Source organism: Kryptolebias marmoratus, linkage group LG3, assembly GCF_001649575.2.
Source record: "Kryptolebias marmoratus isolate JLee-2015 linkage group LG3, ASM164957v2, whole genome shotgun sequence".
Lineage (NCBI taxonomy): Eukaryota > Metazoa > Chordata > Actinopteri > Cyprinodontiformes > Rivulidae > Kryptolebias > Kryptolebias marmoratus.
The window spans coordinates 19,620,638-19,643,361 of record NC_051432.1 but is presented as its reverse complement, the minus strand read 5'-3'; the positions used below and the strand labels follow the sequence as shown (position 1 = coordinate 19,643,361).

Here is a 22,724-nt window from a genome sequence, read left to right as displayed (position 1 = left end):
GGTACATAACAAACCTTCAGATATAAGAACTGTCCTTGAAGTTTATTTTTTTCCCAAAGTAATGTTGTGAAGAGTTTTGAAGTTGGACTGCTGTATTATTTCTGTTTTACTTTGTTTTGTTTTTAATTTTTGAAAGTTTCATGTATTCTAAATTCAAGCATAAAGAATTCTCCCAAGTATTATTTTTAATTAGGTTTTGGATGACACTATTCAACAATTTCTTTAAGGTTTAGCCTATTTAAAAATAAGGTTCTCTGTCAAAATATTATACTTTAAAGAGTGCACTATATGACAGATAAGGAGATTAGATGTGTCCTTCTTTTCCTAATTTTGAGTTGTGCTCTTTTAGGTATGGTCCAGAAGTTGCTGCTGCAGTGGCCAATGACCCAAGTGCCATGCAGCGCCTCCAAGAGCAGGCTCATCACCAGCACCACCATTCAGGAGGAACTGGAGGAAAGCTTCCACCATCTGCCACCTCTAGCACAGGAATGCTTCATGGATCAGCCAACACCAGTTCTTCCCGCCTCTCTACTTTGCCCCAGGTAGAAAAAATGGCCAGTGCCTTTTCTGAAGCAATGGGCAGCAAAAGCAATTACATGGATGTTAGGACAACAGGAGTGGCAGTGGAGGGTAGAGATGGAGTAGTGGCTACTGCAGGACTAGGAGTAGGAGGGGAAGTAGTTGTTGATATGCGAGGTGGAGCTGAAAATGGGAGAGAGGTTGGGGAGGATTCAGATGATGATGGTCATGGCTCAGCATCAGAGATCTCCACAATTGCCAAGGAAGTAGACAAGGTGAACCAGATCATCAACAACTGCATTGATGCTCTTAAGATGGATGCTTCATCTAATGTACCCACATCTGACAATGGTAACTCTGTGTCCTCCTCCCAACCTCCTTGCATCACATCCATCCCCCGCAACCTCCTGCCTCTCTCTCCTGGCCACCCTGGAGATCAGATCATGGCTTCTTCTCCAAAGGTGCATCCAAAGCCTCAGCCACACCCTCACCCTCATCCTCAGCCACAACCTCAGTCCCATCCTCAGCCTCACCCACAGCTACATCAGCAGCCTCACCCACAGCTACATCAGCAGCCTCATCCTCCATCAATGGCCCCAGTGCCCTTAGTCATGCCCCTGTCTGAGCGGCCTGGCATCAGTGGAGGTGGGTTTCTCACCCCTCCTTACCGTGACCCACCCCCAGCTAATGCAGTGCGGCCCCTTCAGAGGCAGCTGAGTGCTGACACTACTGTGGTGAAAAACCGTTGTGGTACTCCTGCTGCAGGATCTGTCAAGAATCCAAGAGTGTACAGTGTGGATATCCCTGAGCAACGCAATGATCCGCCCAAGTACCCAACAGAAAAGAGCAGTCCCGCTGGTTGTGGTGGTGGGGGTGGAAGTGGAGGCACTGGTGGAGTAGGGGGCTGCAGTGGGAATGGTAAAGGAAACCTAAATGGTGGTGGAGTAAGTTTAAATGGGGGTGGAAGGGGATGTAATAATGGAAATGGTGGTGGTTGTGGGGTTGTTGGCCTAGGACAGCAGCAGCATCACCTAGAGGTTCAACCAGACTACCACAGCTCAGAGCACAGGCACTCCTTTCCTGCACTCTACTATGAGGGTGGTAATGACTTGCCCTCACCAGCCCAAAAGGCCTCATTCCTCAAGCCACTCGGGCGCACTAAGAGGGATGCCACCGTCACATATTCCCAGCTCTCTCCGTCTCGCCACCACAGCTACAACTCTGGCTACTCCTCTAGTCCAGAGTACTCTTCTGAGAGCACACTGCGCATATGGGAGCGATTCCGACCATACAAGAAAAATCCCTGTGAGGAAGCATCTTATATAGCAGCAGGCCATGCATTGCGTAAAAAGGTGCAGTTTGCCAAGGACGAGGATCTTCATGATATTTTGGACTACTGGAAAGGTATTTCTGCCCAGCAAAAGCTGTAAGCTGGAAAATCAAAACTTATTGCCATTGAGAAGATTGTGAGATGAACACCAACTACAGACTAGTAACGAGGATAGATGCTTATTCTCCAAGACAGATAAGGATGTTTCTTAAGAGGTGTCTAGTGACATGGATCGTTCAGGCAATTGCTCCAGAGTTTAAACAATATTCTCTCTGAGTGAATAGTTATAAATGGATTCAGCGATAATTCGTTGACATTAACATGATTGTTCTGGATAACATTTTTCAAGCTTTTTACAAGACTAGCCTCACATCGGGCACTTTGGTCCTCACAGCTTCACAGACTTGTTGAGTTCCTTCTAATTAGCGATTTAAGGTGGTGACAAGTGTCTTCTACCTCATTACTGACACACTGTAGCTCTACTATCTTTACAGAAACGCCATCGTTAATGACTTAAGATCTGCCCATCTTTTTTTTCTAATTCCATCAAACCACCATTCACAAAACAGTAATTCCAATTCACCATTTCCACCTGGTCTGCTATAGAGGTACCATTTAGGGTGATAATGAGAAAGCAGGATGAAGATTTATTTGCATTTGTATTAGAATGCCCCTCATTTGGGAAGGCATTAAATGATACTTATCAGGCTAATTGTTCTCCCTGGCAATTAGCCAGTGTAAGAGAAGGTCAGGGACACTATTTGTTGAGCATGCTTATTGATGTGAAACACTCAACTACATATGTTTAGTAGTGTGTGGATATACAGATTGTGCATGCTAGTGTGAGTGATTACGAGTGGGTGGGAGAGGGGAGCTGGGGCTGAGTCATTCATTATTCCCAGGCTTTGCCATAAGAGCAAAGAAGATGGCTAATAGATACAGTAGATAATAATGCAGTTGGGGAGTTGTGTTTTTGTGTGGATGTGTGTGAATGAATGAGGGATTTGCTCATACTGCAAATCTAGATGCCGTGAAGTAAATCCTTTCAAAAATTCCAGGCATTTTTGACCCGTAGCTTATTTTCTATATACAGGTGTAGCATATTTCTTTTGATAAGAGAAGTTATGAGTTTGAAAATTTACATTTCAATAATGTGAGTCATGCAGAAATTACTTTAAGGTGGGTTATGCAGGCTAGAAAGGCAGTTGTAAGCTGCTACACTAAAGAACCTAGTAATCACATTTAGGAGCAGAGCCAGACTGAAAGCAGGTTAGAGGTTTCCTGTAAACATGCCAGTGTTAAGGAGACAAGACAAGGTTCAGTGGATTTTTGGCTGTAGATGTATCAGCTCAAGGCAATGTTCCCTGCATTGCACAGTGAGATAGAATGAATGGCACAAAGAGTGAAGTCACTAGGGATATTTTCTGCCTCAAACTTTATGACTCAGCACTCACTCTTTATATGACCCTGCTCTGGTCTGGAGGAAAGCTGGTAGCTTGCTATGGACCAAAGTGCCCTTGGGAGCTAAGATTTAGGCAATGTCTGTTATGTATGCGTTACCTTATCCTCTATGGTTAATAGTTGATCGTTTAAATAAACAAAGCATCATTTTCTTTTAATCTGTTATTTGTGTTACAGTTGTTATTGGTTTAAACAAAAAGGAGCAAGGCTTGGGTACTGCTGTGAACCAATCAAGAAACAACGTTGACACTTACATATAGTTTTCTGATAAATACAAAACACTCATGACTTAGTCAAATACTTAGTCAATTCATAGCCACTTCATCTATAAAAAAAACTTTTCCAACCAAGAACATCAAATACATATAAAAGAATCAATTATAAATTGTATATGTCCTTTATTTCCTATATTGACAGCCAGCTTTGGATAAAAGAAAACTATTTAAAAATGTCTTATAAATTATAGTTATGTTATTTTTTCTTAGATACTACCTCAGTCCAACATAATGAACTAAATTACTGACAAAACTGCAGAGGCTGAAGTTGTTCAATTGTTTGAGGTCAGCAGAGCATGCTGATATGATCAACTTCAGCAAACTGGGAGCCTGATTGGAATTAACAATAACAATCTTTGTTTTTCTCTATGCCACCCTCATCAGATGCTTATCCATTTTCCATGTTACTTTTATTTAGTTTCTATTAGTTTATGTTAGGCAGGCAGAAATAATCTTTAGATAAATGTTTCGAAAAACTGAAAGCAATTTTTACATTTTACCATGGTTGAGCTAGTTACCGCAAATTTATTGATGAACCGTATTTATTTTTTTAATCTGTTTGGTCAGATGGGTGACTCTATTATGACTTAAATAGTTAACCTAACCCTTTGAACCTGCTTCAGATTCACACCCTTTCAAAGGGTGAGTTTCATGGAGAAAATCACAGCACAAAATAATAATTACTTTTTATTTTGTTATAATCTTGGAGTAAAGGTTAAGACAAACAGTCAGGAACTAAAGACTGAATTTACTGTTAGTATAAAACTTTTAGGTCGTGTGAATAAAAGCTTTAGTTTTATAAGTATTTAATTTTATTTATGTAATTTTATAAGCAAAACACAAATCTTGCCAAAAAATTGTTGTGGTCCATTACCTCTTGTAACCAAGTACAATGGATTTAATGAACTGCTGACAGAATCAAAACGGGAAAATTTACAAACTCATTGAAAAACTATACATGTGTTCAGTCACGTAGGCAGATAATTTATGATCCAAAGAAAACAAAGTTTTAACTCTCTCAATTTATTTTCTCTTTTTCGTTTTTGCTTCTTGTATTCTATTATTTTTATTATTGAACGAAGTGTTTTCCTCTCAACAAGTGTCATCTACAACAGTTGGTCAAGCAGATCTGTTAGCATTCACAATATTAAAGCCAGCACATTACTTTGGTATCAGATCAATAGAACTTAATTTGGAAGTGAGTGGAACACCATTAAAAACACATAGGGAATTCCCTCAGGCACTGGGCTGGATAGTCTCATTTTTTTAAAGAGATTTGTGTTCTATTTTTTTGCCTTTTATTCAAATTCTACTGGCAGCTTTCTCCCCATTAGATTCGAGGAACCGCCAATCAATTAGTTTTAGATTAATACCACAGGCTATGCAGGGTTAGAAGCGTTTTAAAAATAATGACTTCATTTGGAAGAATGGAGGGAATCAAACTGAGGTTACCTGCATAGAGCCCAAAGGCCTTTTGTAAGAAGTAAGGAATAACATTATCTCAGTTATTCATCAGCCCATTGTGTCCACTTGCAACGAACATTACTCCTTTCGGTCCAATAGTCTGGTTATCTTTACCCGTTTGCTCTGATCTTGAAATTTACTACTTAATCCATGAGTTCTGCAAACAAATCAAAGATGCTTTATTAGACTAACTAATTAGTAATACAGTATTTTGCAACACATTTCAGGATAACTACTCAAGTTAGTCAAGCCTTGCTCCTTTATGGCCTTTGCTGACATTGTTTCAAGGCAAGAGCAAAGTTTTTATCTCACTTCCTAACAGTGAACAGTGTCTGCCTTCAGTCCCAGAGGAGCAGAATTCAGAAGATGACAGCGGCAGATGTACAGATACTGTACCATTGAGATTCCCAGCGTGCCGTCTCTCTAGTCTTTCTAATTAAAAACAGTGATGCATCAGTCAAAAGTACCACTGTCACTTTAAGGCCACCAGAGGTAAAATAAATAAATAAATAAATAAATAAAAGTAAAAGTGCACAAGTGAAATGTTTTGACTTCTGGCGGTCTTCAAGGAAATAAGTCAAAAACTTTCTGTCCAGAGCAGTGAAACCTTGAAGTAAATCGAAAAGTGACCTGCTGTCTTTAAAAGAAAAAAAAAAAAACAAGTTACTGTCCTTAGTTTTAAGAATTTTTAATTAACATCAATATTAAAACCGCTGTAATTATATAGACACTTTGGAGGAATCAGCTCTGTTCAAAAGTCAAGAAACTGTTTTTTTGTTTAATCCAGTAAATAGTTTTTACAAATATCAAACAATTTCATTGGAGTATTATAATGTTTTAAACAGTTCTATTGACTGCCTAGGGGACTCATTGCTACACAGTTGTTCATTTCAATTTTTTTTTTTACACTTCAGGCTTATTGAAAACCACAAATCAATAGTCACAGAAAATTGTGACACAGCCCTCCTGATTACCTCCCTTTAGAGTAGTCATTGCTCTCAAAGTGGAACTCAATCAAAAAAACTGGAAACTTGCAATGGCTCCCGAATGGCAGGGAACACTGTTTGGCCTTAAGTTAATTAAACTTTTGAATTTGTGCTACAAGAACGGCAGTAAAAATGCTGCATTTTTGTGTTGTAAACATTAAAACAGTAAAGGGGATCACCTCACACACACAAGCATACCCTGAGGTATTCCTCTTCCCATCGCCCTAAGCTTGTTTAATGTCAACAAATAGACCCCAGGAAACTGTACTGCAAATAAAATGTTTCATTATTGCTACTGGTGGTGTAAAATCAGTATAAAACCACCAGGCTGAAGTTTAACAAATTGTAACAAAATATAATCAGAATTAAATGCAACATTTAACCCATCTGCATTTTTTTTTAGTAATCTACAGTATTTATGTTGTAAACATGTAAAATATGAAAGTTTTTTTTTTACATCAGTGACATCTCAGAGATTGCGGTTTGGTGCAATTCAAAGATAAATACTTTTGTGCTAAAGTATTGAAATGATTTGACAGTCCTGCTTTTTAGTAAAGGGCTAAAACCTGCCGGGCCATCCTTTCCTGTCACACATTTTTAAAATTTTTTTTTAGATTTTGCATCTATGTCCAAATATAATATAATGATAAAATTAAAAAAATCATTATAAAACTTGTTGTTTTTTGATGGCGTGTGAACACTATGTGCATTTTATTCCCTATGGGGAGTGTTTTAAAGAAACATTTATCCAGAGCTGCTGTACTTGACAGATTATGTCCCGCTATTTTGTCTATGTTTCTATAAAATGTTTCCTCATTGTGACTGCCATCTAAATCATACTGGTTCAGATTCTATTTTTAGAACAAAATTTACTTGAGAAAATAATTGGTTTCGGGAAAAGCAGTGATTGAAACACACTACCCAGGTCACGAACACTAGCCTCCTCAAGATGGCACAAATGCTGACTGGACACATTTGAAAAAAGCCCAACGAACGGGGCAAGACATTTTACGGGAGTTCAGTAAATGTTATGAAGCTGAGTGATCCCATCTAAACCGGAAACAGAAACTTGGAAGCCTGAGTGTAAATGTGTTTTTTTCATGTTGATATTTGAGGCCATATTTGAATATCCTTTTATAGATTTTATGTTATGACAATACCACACATTGAATTCTTCACAGCCTTCACAGAGGTGAGGGTTAACTGAGTGCTTTGGCACTTTATTTTAGATTTATTCACTGTGAAACTAAAGTGCTCCTTGCCTGTCTACAGAAAAATGTCTACTCGAAGATGCTTTTATTTATGGTTGTATCTAATTAAAAGCAACACAGTTTAATTATTTGCTTCTGAATATACCTGAACATACCCTTGGCCCTGGCTATTTTCACTGGCTCTGCACAAGAAGCAGGACTTCAATTTAAATGCACACAGTGTAACATGTCTGCTGTTGAGGTTAAGTCATCAGTTTGTTGATACATTTGCTGGCTGATCGGATCCTTTAGACACATTGTCAACCTGATAAGAACGACTAATGAAGTGAGTTTCCTGGTGAAAATTACAAAACTAAAAACTAAAAATAAACAAAAAAAAAAGAACAAAAGCAGGAGGATTTTCTACCGGTGGCCAACTGTGACAAACACACACTCTGACACAAACACTCAGAAGCTAATGTAGAGATTCAATGAATATATTGTATGTGTTTGAATAGTTTAGAGTTACACTTTATGGACATGAAATGTAAGAACACACACACACAACATACACTTCACACAAATGAGCCCACACACACATTTGTACGAACAGATATCTTTGTGCACACACAGACACATGCACACGCAACATGCCAGATTATCATATGCCTACACATCATATGAACTGATTATTTAAATTGTTTACAGACACAAATAGTCTTAAAAGTGCCAAAAAGGCAAGTTTTATGTGAGCGTGCAATGGAACCAAACAGCTGTAGATAAGACCACAACTTTAATGATCAAACAGGCTAATTTCTGATTTTGTTATTTCTTTGCTTCTGTTTTTTTTTTTTGTTGTTTGTGTTTTTTCACAACTGATTGCCTTTTTTATTCTCATGTTTTGTTACAATGTGCTATATTTGTGAGGAATGAACTTGTTATAAGTGTCAAAATTGAAGTTTTCGTGGGTCCCTCTGATCTGTCCTTAAAAAAAAAAAAATCACATGTTCACAGATGAACTAAAAGCACAATTTACGGTCAGTTATTTTACCAAGATATACATGTAAAGATTTATTACTTATTCTTTAACTGTGTACAGGCACATCCAGTGGGTGCCACACGTCTTAACCGCTGATAATATGCCTGTCACACCGAAGCTGTCATTACTGAAGCCTTTTAAAGTCCCTCACTTTTCAGTCTTACTTCCGGAAGACCAGAGAGGAAAATTGTGGTCTTCTGTGTCCTTTGGGAGACTTACCTTGCTTGGCTTCAGGAATTAGCTTTACTGTGAGCTGGAACAGTGTTGCACAAAAGGTGTTTGGCTCTCAAAGTAAAGTAAAGATGTTTTTAAAACTGTCAAGCATGACTTTAAACTTTTTTAACTCATTTTTTATCCTTATTCAAGTATCAGTCAATCCCTATGCATTTGCAGTTTTGTGTAGATTTAGACCATCTCAGTGTTGTCCGTCTTCCTGTGATTTCACACCACATGTAGGAGTTTTAAAATCTGGATGTGTGCATGTCTCTGTTCAAAGACTTCTTGTTTGCGTTGGTTTTTCATTTTTTAATTTTTTTGTCATGTGGCAGAACTAATACATTTTATCAGTTCAGACTGTTAAAAGTCAATACAGCCTGAATTCTTTGTAAATTAGCAAAATATTGCATGTGTGTTATGTCTCACTGACAGTATACATGTGCATTTCATACTCGTTTTAAGGGTAGTTTCTCACTGGAAAGCAACTGCTGGAGTTGGCAACTCAAAATAGCTAGAAAACTGTGAGGAAAAAAGCAAATTTTCTGTTGCAGTCCCACTGAATTCTGATTGTTTGTGACCAGCAATAAATGTGGCCGTATTTTTTGCAGCCAGTTTTTGAAAATCATAGCCTCTTTTCATGTGCTTCTGTACATTATATTGTTACCCACCTCTGCCCACATTGTTCTTGTCTCAGCTTGTTTTGTACACACCTTGGCCCCGCAATTAATACTTAATCTACTGAAGTACACGTTTGAAATGAAAAAAAACCAACACAGATTTGGACCATTTTGACAATAATTATTATTATTATATGACATCAGTTTTTAAAATTTGTACATTTAGGGCTTGGCTTGTGTTTGAGCCAGGTTAAAGACACCTGCAACTACTGTGTGACTGTTTTGAGGGAAATTTGTTGCACAAATTTAGAAAACAATGCTCAGAGTTCAAGTGACAAGATTACGAGTTTCTGTGTCTTGTGCAAGGAAGTTGAAAACACCAGCAAACATTTCAAGACATTTTGAAGACTCCTTCATTAATTCCTTTTGCCAGATAGTCACCATCAGTCACAGGCCAGTGAGATACTGTCTTAAAAAAAACAAAAAAACACAAACATTGTTGTGTCAGGCTGCAGCTCTGCATGATTGCGTCTTTAACGTCACATTGGGCACAGCTCATGATGATATGAGTGTGTGTGTGTTTATATGAATATGATTATGTGATGGGAGGAATTTTGTCAGAAAGGTCCATTCTGTGGAGGGAGTGACAGCTGAGGCAGGGTATCTGAAGCATTTTTAATTAATCTGCCTTTCAGTCTCCAGGGTTCTCCAGTAAGGCCGTGCTCATGCACTCGCTCGCCGTCACTCATGCACACGTTTTGGTTTTTTTTTTGCTCTGGAACACAAGCATAGGTTGTAATTGCATGCTGCTGCATGTTTCATATGTGCTCATCATTTACACATATGCTGTGTGAACACAAACAATCAGCTGAACAAACATCTCACACAAACACTGACCGCTGTCCGCTTCATTATAAATACACAATCCTTCACATGCGCAGCACACAACAGCACACACATTACTGTCCTTTTTCTTCGTTTTGCAGCTCGAGAGAAGTCTTTCTCCTGTTGCTGTTGCCCCCCTTCACCCCCTCAACTTATTTTTACCTGATTAGCATCAGCACAGCAGGGTTAGTTATCACTAACAGCTAGTGTGGTGTGTTGATTGCCTCAGCACCTGTCTTGCAGCAGTGGGCAAATGCAAAATAAATGACCGGTTTCACACAGCTATGAACCAAGTTCACAGAGGTTTTAAATATCTTCCTTCAAGCTCTAGTGTTATAATGATTGTCTTGTTGCTAAATTTAGGTTCCTTAAATCAATAGGAAAAGTCAGAAGGAAGATTAAAAGAGGAGTAAGGCGCAGAATATGATGAACAGTAATAATAAAAAAGCAGTGAGAACAGAAGCTTATCTATCATTTTGACTCTAGAAAGCAAACTGTAGCAGCAAGGCGTCAGCAGTGCATCTTAGTGTCCTACTGTTAAATCTCTTTGTGTAAATGACCTTGGTGCACAGATCTGTGAAAGAAAAGCTGGATTATACATGGAGTGTCTGCATTTTGACAGCGCAGCTGAGAGCTGACAGTCGAAAATATCCAGGAGCCAGCCGCTAAAGCCGAAAACATCTCTGATGCACCTTTACTGTGGTCGTACTGTGAGTGTGTTCAGCAGATTGCAGATACGATTAAAGTACAAAGCTCACATTGTTCTGCAGTGTACAAATAGTAAACAAATTCTGTAAATGGATTAAAACGAAAGCCCATTCATGCAGTTTTCCTGTGAGTTTGCGTTAAGAATCAAGATGGCAAGTAAAAGTTGACACATCAACAGAAATGTTCTGTGACGGCGTATCAAGGCCACTCTGAAGAAAAAATAAATTGGAAATATTTTTTCGTATCTCAAATTTGACATTAAAGTTGCAATGTTGAAATTAAAGTTAAATTATTATTGCCAGAAAAATGTTGCATTGTTGAGACCCCTACCCCCACTCCCCAATATGCTCCTTAGACTGACTGCATTTGTTCTGTTTATTATTATTGTATCCCAGGGTTATGGGTGCAGTTTTACTGGGTAAATTACAAATCAGCATGCAGTATTATAGTTGAGATGTGGTTCTCCTGTGAAAGGTTGAAACAATCAAGCTTCTAAGACCGATTCAAAAAAGTGTTACCATAACGTTCAATACAACAATGAAAAAACAAAACAAATACAGTTGGGTTCAGGAGCGTAATGAGGTTCATTTCATTCAATTTATTCTTGAAAGACTTTTTTCTCAAAAATAATTAATTTATAATTTATAATTTATTTCTGGCAATAATAATTTGACTTTAATTTTGTCATTGCAACTTTAATGTCGAAACTGGGAAACAAAGAACGCTTCCTTTATATTATTTTCTGACTAGCACTAATAGGCCATTGTAATTTTCTCTTTAAAAGTTGACACATCATTAGAGGAAATGGGATAGAAAAATATAAAGTGCAAACATATGCTATTGAGATCTAACTGCAGTGTCAGCTTTGCACAGCTTCAGCCATGAATGGGTTATTACCACAGATTTATCTGTGCCCTTTACTGATACTACTTGTGAAAATAAAAATAATTGGATTTTTTTTTTCTTTGTGCTCACAAATTTAAAGTTGTTTGCTTAAAATGATAGTTCAGATCTTTTGAAATGAGATTCTGTTAACAGGCCTAATATCTTGCCTGTTGTAGATAACTTCTTGAAGAAGAAACAGACTGTCAAGACATTAAACTTCAAAAGTTTCTTGTTGGATTTTTATGTTTTGTTATTTAATGTTTCTTGTGATATTGTCTAGGTAAATTGGCTTTGAAATGTTATTTTATTTATTTATTTCATGTAAATTGATATATTTTAATTGCAAAAGTAGGAATCGTTCAAAACGTGGCTAAAAAAGAGGCATCAAACTGTCTGTTGTTGAAAAAAAAAAAAAAACTGTTCCAGCAGAGTGAGGAACAACACATTAAATTTTTCCTAGAAATCAGCAGCAGCATCCCACCTCCTTCTCCGTCTTACCTAAGTAACAATTGCTTTGGCAATTACTAACTGCAGAACATGATCTGAGGGAAATGCATTCGAGCTTTCTGTAGCTCCCTGGGGTAAAACAAACCTTGCAAATTTAATAACAGGCATTCGAATAAAGAGTTGTTGAATGCAGCTATACAGAGGCAGATTGTTGAGCATTAGCAGGGTTGATAATGGTGATATTCCTTGCATAAACACAATATTGTTACATTTAGTGGTTTAGTGATTTTCTCTTATTTTTTGATTGCACTCTCCTATTTACTTTTTTTTTATTAGAAAACAATAAAAACCTTCGTTTCCCAAAAATATAGTATATTCACACTCCTCACAATATAGGTGAAATTATCAGTAACTATGTTGACAACAGTGGACAAACAACAGAAGTGTTCAGCTCTGAAAAGACTTTCTTTTTTATTCAAAGTCTCTACTTTGTCTCATTGATTCTGTATCGTTCAGGGTTTTTTTTTATGAAAAGTGTTGAAGAGTGACCGTTGTTTTTTTTTTTAAGTTTGAAAAATCACTATTTGATCAATTATTCACTGTTCCTGGAAACAGTTAATGTTGTAGCATAAAGGGACCCACTTTTATGATCTTTGACCTAAACTCATCTGAACGTGTACTGAAACATCTCGTCTGAAAATCGTTTTTTAACAACTAAACTTTGGGATAGGAACAACAGTCCTCCTTCCAGTCTTCAAAATTGTGTTCTCATTTTCAGAAAGGCAGCTTTTATTTTAAGTTTTTAAAAAAAAAAGACCACGTTGATTATAGATGGTTTTGGAAATCATTGTTGAAAACACAAATCCTTGCTTTGAGACAATATTGATTTTGATGGTGGCTTTAAAGTAAGTTTTCGTCTAACTTCTTTTTTCAAAACTCTAATTACCTAAAAAACATAATGTTGCATTTCATGATTATACCAGATATTTTTTTTCCCCCTTTCATCCTCCCGTACAGAGCTTTAGGTCTCTGGTTTGTGTAATGTCAAGCCCGGCAATCGATTACAGGCAGCAGCAGTGGTTGCCGGGGGAGACGGGCGGAACAGTCAAGGTTGCTAGGTAGCTGATAAGAACACAGACTCCCATTAATTGCCTTCTGTCACTTTGTTAGAGAAGTTGCTGGGTGGCTAATTTTGCTGCAGATATGCATGTACAAACACTCACACACACACACTCAAACACACGTACAGTGAGGTGCTTAAAGCTTCAGGCACATCACAGAAGTTAATGACCTTTCTAGACCAGTATCTGTCCACTGAGTGCATAGGAAGGAGGATCAAAGCAAAAAAAAGATGCAGAAATACATAAGAGGAAACAGGATTTAACCATCTTACAGCATTTACAAGGTGACAGTTACTGATTTTTTTTTCTGTCTGCTCATTAATTTTACTGGATAAGCATGAGAATCACAGAATCTGAACGCTGTACAAACATCCCCCCAGCAATCCCTTTCTTTTCGATATTTGCTTGAAATATGAGCATCATTACCCTAACAGTTGAGGGCTAATTCGGACAGCTTCTAGAAAATTGCAGCCTACGGGCAGTGGTACCATACTCATCAGTTTTTGGTCAGGGACTTAATCTGCATGCACCTCTGACAAGTGAGCTTGGAGTTGTTCGATTTGATAAGACAGCCCTCTCATTCGTGTCCCATGCTGACTTTCATCAAAGCTGCACTGTGAAAAACAACACGACAACCCCGGCTGGTTTTTGTTCATGGCTTTAATCTGTGAAGCTACCTCATTAAATAAGCAGCTGTAAACATCTGTTTTTTTTTTCCTTAAAGCTATAAAATATAACCCTCTAGTGTATAAACTTGTAGGTTTAAACGAAAGCATTGCATTGACAATTCGCTCCTGTGTGCCTTAATCACAGAACACTTTTCTCTTGTTATTTTTTTTTTCCATAATATAAATTACAACAAACTTGCTCTTTAGCTCTGACTCATTAAAGATGAATCATCTCTTCATGACCATCTCATTCCTTATTAAAGATGCAGCAGTTTCAAACTGCCCATAAATAACGTTATAAAAGTAATAAAAATAAAACCTTTTTGACTTCAGCTCAGAAGTAGGAAGTCAAGCCCTGAAGACTAGCATTCTTGTTGTGGAGCTGGGGGATACCTGAATGAGCACAGAGTGTGTGAAGGACATGGCGTACAAGCCTACGCCATCATACTGCGCAAGCAAAGTTGTGCTTGAGGGATGCTGTGAAATACGGTTAGGGTTGTCTGTCTGGCAAATTCTCTTTATTTCTCAGGTTTCAAGGTAATTGATGCCAAAATGTATAAATACACAAGGCTAAAGAGGGGAAGTGTGAAAGCTGGAGTGAAACAGAGTACAAAATGCTGGGAGGTAGGCTGAGAGGAAGGAAGATAGTCATTTACATTCCCCTCTAAATCAAAGAAGGAAAGAGGGTAGAAATAAAAAAGGAGTAGAATGCTGAAGGGTGGTTTTAAAAAAAAATGGATAATAAAAATCAGAATAAAAATAGAAAAAAAAAAAAAAATCAGCTGTAGACACCACATATGACAGACCCAGAAGGATTGTGGTCAGGACTGAACTGGAAGAACTGGGCTTACTCGTTGGATTATTGGTTGAGCGACGTGTAAACTGCCTAAACTTTGATCTTTGACAGTTTACGATCAGCTCAAAAATTTAGGAAGCACTTACAGTATATCTGCCACTCGTGAAATTCACGAATGATTTATTGACAATTTCTTTGAGACTTCAAGACAAGCCAATGATTTCTCAAATCATCTCTTTCCAGTAAGACAAAAGGTCAGGAGCCAAGGATACAAGCAGTCAGGAGAGCAAACCTTCAAGAAATCCAGAAAGGTGAAGCTCGTAGCGTACTGTGAAATGTGATGAAAGCTGCATGTTGTGCTTTAGGCAGAAAGGCTGCACTGACATGCATACAGAGAGGTGGTGGTGTGAAGGCAGACAGAGAGGACAGGAAAGTTACTCGGAGACAGATGGAATGAGACTTTCCTGAAATGATTCAGAGGCCCTGCATGAGCGAGCACTGACCTCCCCCCTTCTTTTAAAGCCGCTCCCATCTCCCTCTGTTCATCTCTTCCACTCTTTCAGGCTCCCTCACTCCCTAATTTTCCCCCATTTATTTCTCCCTGACTACCCACACCGCTCTTACTCCCCAGCCCCCCACACCCCACCCCTCCTTGCGCTGCAGCTGAATTGACACCGTGTTTTGGGGCTTCATTCGAAATTGGCCTGGCAGGATGGAAAAGATGTGCTTGCAAAGCTGAGCGTGCGTCCACAGGAGCAAGAGGAGCAAAGGGGAATGATTAAGCAATTAAATACGAGCTAATTTAAGCTAATTTATGAGTGTCTACAACTCCATACAGTTAGTTTTTAATAACTTCCACTCAGAAAGACTTAAACAACCTATTTGTTTGTGTACAATTTTTATTTATTCCTTCTTTACTGGTGCATAAACATGAGTTCTGTTAATCAGTGATCCACCGCTCCACCCTGACTGAAGTCTTGTTGTCGGAGCTACTTACCCAGATTGGACTAAACGAACAGAAAGGCAGATCAAGAGAGAAGGAGGAGCTCGCTTTATACAAAGCTGATAAAACAGGAGGGTGGTGTTCTGTGGACTTTGGACTGATCTTTCATTACAGGTTGTTAAAGGGGATAGACAAGAAAGATATGTGAAATTTAGATGTTCATATCCACCAGAGACAGAGAGCATCCTCATTCAGAAAGCATTGCATAGAATCTATTCTAAAAGGTACATCAGTTTACAGAAGATAAAAAACAAGAGGTCCAAGTTTGAATCAGTCTCTTAATAAGCTGTATTATAATGAGAAATGCCTAACCCAGAACACCTGATAAATGTTCAACTGCATGATCAATATTTGCTGGTAAATCGAAAACTGAAAGGAATATGGAGAAAAGGAAATGTTTTGTCATAGAAAACTAAAGTATGTATTGACCATTAAATCTCTGCGGTCCCAAACACTCATTATGATCCAATCCTTTAAGTCTTCAAGAAACAAAGATCCATCAATCATTCTGTATTTACCATAAGTAGTACAGCAGTACTTATTTAAAACTTGGTCCACAGCATCCTGCTTTGTCCTCTGGTACCAAAATGTTTGTATAACTCTCAACACTAAGAGTTTGACCGAAGTGCTATAACAAAAAAAAAAAAAAAAAAGTCTGAGGTTTTCCTTGTTTGGAAACAAGGGCTAACGGATTATTGTTTTTAGTAACGACAATGAAATATTGACAGGAAAGAAACATGTTTCTTTTAATTGGCAATGACTGAAATAATCATCTTTTTTGAGAAAACCAACCAGTTTTCATTGAACAACCCTACATAATTTTATATTATGATTATAACTTTATTATCTAACTAAAACCTAAAAAAGTGGCTTTGTGACATTGAGTCACAAGCCATTGTTGAGTCACTACAAAGTATTTAAAGAGAAAATAAATTTAAGTGCCACGTCTGTTGCACTGTGATTAATAATAAATGAATTGGCTATTAAGTGACTCAATGCCTTCGCCAGCACTTGTAGGAACTCTCTTTTTAATCATATATTTGTACACAAACTACCCATCTTCTCAAATGAATTCTGTCCACATAGTTGTTCTACTCTCTTCACTGAAACGCACCCCATAACACAATCACATTACGTTTTATGAGCTATTGTATGACTTTAATCATATAAGCTTAATCAGTTCTTTTGGCTCTGATCTCCTGCTGTTGCCATAGCAATAGCCCCAGGTGGCACACTGATGGACTTAAGATCCACCATATTTCTCATGCTACCGAGCTATCATCTCTATCTCAATTAGCGGCCAACAATAGTCTCTCTGAAATAATCATTTGCCGAATGAACCAATTAACACACTTGCCGCCCTTCATCTTAGCAGCGAATCATCTTGCCTTCTAGCTATTCAGAGGTAATTCTGGCCTTTGAGTGACCAGTATCGATGCTTGGCTTTCTCTCCCCCGCTGTTCCCCAGCAGTGTCACGCTCCAGCTGTCCTCTCGCCTCCCTCTCGTTTGCTCCCCTGTGCTTTTTGATTTTTGCACTTTAACTGGAAAATGGGCAAATCGCTGCCAGAGTAATGTGCTGCCATTTTCACGGGAAAAAAAGTAATAATTAGGTTTTCAGAAACTGTTCAGTATCAACATCAGGTCAAAAGGTTTGGACACAGCTGCCCTTTTTTTTTGAACAAGCTGACAGGTTTCCTTTGCAGGAACATGGATGTTTTATGCAGTCCATAGAAATGACACAATAGTGTGGGTGCAGTAATTTAATTAATAGATGTTTGGTTTAATTATGTAGAATGGAAAGCCACCTGTGGACTATTGTGTGAGTGAGCCTCTGAGCCTACATCCTTTTGTATTATTTACTGCGACTTTTGACTGTAAGAGCCCAACACTTGGCTGTTGATTAATAACTTCCACATGTAGGAGAACTACACAGTACAGTCGCCTCAGAGTGGTAAAACTATCAGTAATTCACCCATTCCTATTATGCAAAGTGAGGAAATAACCAGGCTACAGGCATATGATGCATGGTGCTGTGCTGTGGCTGGTCTGATATTAACTCTATCAGAGTGCATATAAACTTTGATCACAAAAAGAAAAAAAAAATGCTGTTTGGTCATTCTACAAAGCTTTTGAATTGTTTAAAAATATTTAATGGACAACTGAGATTTATTCATCAGGTTCCAAAGGATGAATCATTATATATGTTAACACTCTTTTCATTTAGAGCCAATGTAAACACGAATGTATAATCAGCAAATAAAAATCTTAAACTAAAAAAAAAACAAACAAAAAAACAACTGTTTTAATTTTCTGAACAAATACAAGATCTGAGAAGATTAAATCTCAAAACAATACGTGATTACTCTGATGTTACCATAACTAAATTTATCTTCCAGATACCTTGCCAATTAATGAATGAATCACTGTCAATATTACGTGATTACATATTTTTTTCCAACTGTTTGGATTTTTTTTCTTTTAAACCACACTAACATGACACCCACTCAAACTGCACAACTCATTATCATGTTCATTATCCCCATTTTACTGCAGACTGGGGGCACCAGTGGTGGGATTTAAAGTCTTGTTTATCTTTACACCTGACATCACTGCCTACAGAAAACAAGCAATTATACGAGAAGAATTATTGTTCTGCATACCCTATCTAACCAACATACTGGTTAACCTTTTAATTGACAACAGACGAGTGTTTTAAGCATGTTTTAACGTGAATTTTTTTGTTAAACCTTTTTCAACACTGGTCAAATGAAAAGAAAAAGAAAAGTTAAATTAAATATTGAACAAGAGCATCTACAAGTTTACAACAAATGGACAGTTTGATTATTTTTAGCATAAATTAATTAATTTTTTTCTGCATTAAAAAATACATATTTTAGACTCAGATAAAAATAGATAAAACCTAACAATATCTGGATTCTTAAAACACTCACTTCTTGAAGCATGTTTTTGAACAGGTCTTGTGTTATGTGGACTCATTATCATTTATCATTTATATTCTGTTTTCTTGTCACTGCTAGGCAAAACACAGAATCAAACATACATCATTTAAAACCAAATAAAAGGCAATTTCTAAAATATATAATTGGAAACATAAAACCTGTAAAAATGTGAATGAAACTATTTACAATTTCAATTTGGTCATGAGAAATGTTGTTTTTTTTCCCCCTTTTGTGTTGAACATGATCCAGGACCAAAATCATGCTCTACTGATTATCTTATTAGTGAGCAAAATGCAAGTCATTATCATTAATAGGTCTGAAAATGACAACGAACGTTAGCAGTAATGAAGTCTGGATATTGAGCTAAACCCATATTATAATACCAAAGTGACAGATCAGAGGGGAACCATGACACTTCATTGTGCCACGCATGGGTACTGATGAAATCCAGATGAAATGTGAATTTATGTTTTCTGCTTCAACTAAAAAACTGCTGTATCATCGTTCACAGACTCACATCCAACATGGAGTTATTTTTAACACAAACTATGCCCCTTTTTTTTGCCAGTCCTTGCTTTATGTTCCGTTCTTTGATCAATTTCTGCTGTCATTTTACAGCCGTTTGGTTCCTTCACTGAGACGGGATGTATATTCTATACAAAGAAGGCAAACAAGAAAAATCTGTGAATTTTGTACAAACCGTAGGACTGTTTTTTCTACTGAACCTGTTATCTCTCTATATGTTTCTTNAGGGAGGGAGGGAGGAGGGAGTTGGAGAGAAGGTGGATGGGGTGAAATGGACTTTTTTCGCCCTGTAAACGATCTGGGACTGTGCAATGGCTACCTGTATTTATTAAGAGTATCATGAGTATAGAAGTGGAAAAAAATGTCCCTAATGACAAATGAAATAAAGTGTTATATTTGCATGATTTCCTGTATTTTCATTAAACAGATATTTATGGTTGTGTATACTGAATGGATGTATGTCACATTAATAACTGCTGAATCAAGAAAAAAAAATCTGTCACTTTCTTCTTTGATTCTAAAAGAAATACAGTTTTCAGAGCTTTTTATGGCAAATTTAGCATTTGTTAAATCATACAAGAGCCAAGCTATTTGAAGGTGACGCTCATCCTGCTCCGAGAATTTAACTGCTCTTTTTGCGTTTCGTTTTTGGCGTTGTGAAGCTGCCTGCCCTGGACACTATGCTGGTGACCTGCTTCATTCAACCTACGAGATTGGCTGGGAGATGTGAACACTTGACATTGCCCTCCTCCTTGATGGGAATGCATTGTGTTCTGACCTTTAAGTTCCCTTGAAATCTTCCTCTGAGTCTCCCAGACTGTTTTCCTTTCTTGTGTTATCTCACTGTGAGGGCCAGGGACTTGACACCCACATTTGAAACACAGCAGAGGCAACAACACTGTGTTTAATGATTTCATCCCTGTTTCTGTCTCCCTTACTTTATTCTAAAATGTTCCATCTCTCACCTTTTATTTCCCCTCCCTCTCTCTTTCTCTCTATTACACTGACACTCCTATCACAATTGTTTTAATCTGAGTCGAGGAGGGAACAGGGATTTGAATGTCTCAATGCCAAACAACCACCCCTCTTTCCACAAAAAACATTCTACCTTGCCCCACAGAAACAAAGGCTGAGGATGTAGGAATGCACTGATTCTTTATATAGGTTTTTCTTAAAGTGATAGGCAGAGACCAATTCTGCCTAAAGGAAACGTTCAGATATTTGGAAATGTGGTTTATGTGGAAAGGTTAATAATTAATATCTTATCTGTTTTTAGATAGCTCTTTAAATGAATTCTAACTGGATTCACAAGCTAAAGGTTAGTCAGAAAACCATATAAAATATCCACACATATAAACATTAAACCTTATGTAAATGCTTAACCCACCCATGGCCTTAAGGTCAAAGGGCTTTTCTCCCTCTCTTCAGTTACGAGGGTTTAAGAAGGGTTAAAGATTATATTAACTGCTTAGAACCGTTCAACAGAACCCTACAACTCACGATCCAAACAATTGCTCTAATGTACAGTAATTTAATAGACTACATCCATGTTAATGTTGAACACTCAAACAACTTACAGTGTCTGAATGTGACCCAGGATGGTTTTGGATGACATCAGCGAACACAGTGCCATGAAAAAATGTCAAGTTCAAATGGCTCCCAGTTGGGCTCTTAGCTTTTTGGTCCATCTGTTCCTTACAGGCCCCATGTGGCTTCATGTCCATTTTGCCTGTATCAGCAGGCTATAATGGGAGCGCACGAGCAGAGAGATCTGCATCTATCCGCAGAGTTTAGATTGGGTTAAACAAGAAAAATGTGTCCCTGTTGCAGGGCCTATGTGTTGATAGCCCCATAAGTATAAAATATGTTAACCCAGATAATGACGCTTAGGATATCTGGAGCATATAATGTTTGCTAATTCTTTATGCTTGTTCTTTATATATATACACATCTCATGTTTATGAAATGAGATTGCACATATGGCATTTATTTGAGGTAAATTAGTTTTGTAAGTAAAACTGAAGGGTGATTAGTGATAAAAACAAACCTATTAAACATAAGCCACATGCTTTAACACATAAAAAGTATTTTTTGTGCACACATCTAACAGCTTTTTGCATGCTTTACTCAATTTGAGTGTGCAAGTGTATTCACATAAAATCACAAAAGAGCACCCTCTCAGCACATTTGTTCATTTTCTTCCAAATACATAACATTTCCAACATTATGTTCATGGTTTCTTTATTTATTATTCAAGGATTGTGCAAAAACATATAAACAGTTTTTTTTTTTACTTTAAATTCTTTTAAGTGGGGTTCTGTGGAAAGATTTTAATGAAATAATAGCTTGCCTGTTATAGATTGCACTTGGAGTGGTATCAGTTTGGAGTTTAATTCTGCTCAGATTGACACGTTAATGACCAGTACAAGTCAGCCTAGGATCGAAGTGGATTTCTGCTGTCTTTAAACTAATTAAGTGTAAAAAGAAAAGAAAAAAAAAAAAAAAAAAAAATCACAGAACTTCCTGTTAATGCTTTTTATAAACCCTTTCAAAAAGGCATAGATTTCACATTACATAGTCATTTACGTAGATTTACACCGATTTTTGCAAGAGCAAATAACATCAGCACAGGCTAGCTGTAGCTCTTTTTAAAGGTCAATGAAATAGAGTTTGCATGAACTGCTTTGATATTTTTTAGATTGGGGTTGTTATAAAATGACACGACAGCAATCCACTTTGGTCTTGATGCCGGTCTGATTAGCCATTAGCTCAGCAATGTGGTCAGAATTTAATTATTTTTGACTAAACAGACTTTTTTGCAAAACCCCACGTCAAAAAAAACGGAACTATTCCTTTATTAGGGTTGAACTTTTACTGCTGCTGTGCATCTTCCAAACAAATTCAAACCATAATTTCAGATCATTTTTGCAAACAGCTGCGAAAGAAAAGACTAAGCACCTTTATCGCTCTTTTTCACAGGCTGCTGTCCTTCACCTTAAAGGGCTAAAATCTCTCCGGATAAACTGTTAGTAATGACTATATTTTGCAGCGTCTAGGTTTTCTATTTGGTCTGCCACAAATTGGTTATTTAACAGCTTGTTTTCACAGAGCTGAAAACAACCCTAAGAGGTGCAGGGAGCACTGACAACACCAATCATCCATCCTTACACTGTCATTATTATTCAACCTGTAAAAAAAAAAAAAAAAATCCCTGCATAGATTTGGCTTGCAGTCTTTGAGGTCAAGCAGTACATTTCTATCACTGACATTTTCTACTGCTGTTACTATAACCTGTTACTAGAATATTAAAAAAGGTCTCATAATTTAGTGCATTTAAAGAGATATTGTCACTGGATTTTAGGCTACTTTTTAGTCCCAAAATTACCATTACACGTTTATGAAGAAAACCATTGCTCCAATACTAAAGTCTAGCCAGTAATTTTGTTTCAGCAAGTGTGAAAGAAAGTGATCTAAAAGAGTAGCAACGTACAGTAAATGCTTACTGCAGCAGTAGGCGACTGCTTGATGAGTTTCACCCACACTCTTCAGTTTCTTCTGCCTTTGCTAAACACTAGCATTCAGTTTCATTTTGAAAAGACTACTCGTTTTATCCCTCTCCTTATGTTCA

The 22,724-nt window shown here is 37.4% G+C and overlaps 1 protein-coding gene across 1 annotated transcript in view; it reads left to right on the top strand.

Annotated features, from left to right (window-relative positions):
* LOC108231834 (protein phosphatase 1 regulatory subunit 29) overlaps positions 1-5,708 on the top strand; it is a 152,291-nt gene extending 146,583 nt beyond the window's left edge. The window contains exon 7 of the mRNA XM_017409193.3: positions 350-5,708. Coding sequence (XP_017264682.1) covers positions 350-1,949 — 1,600 coding nt within the window. The 3' untranslated portion in view covers positions 1,950-5,708. The remainder of the gene's footprint in view (positions 1-349) is intronic.
* The last annotated feature ends 17,016 nt before the right edge of the window (positions 5,709-22,724 follow it).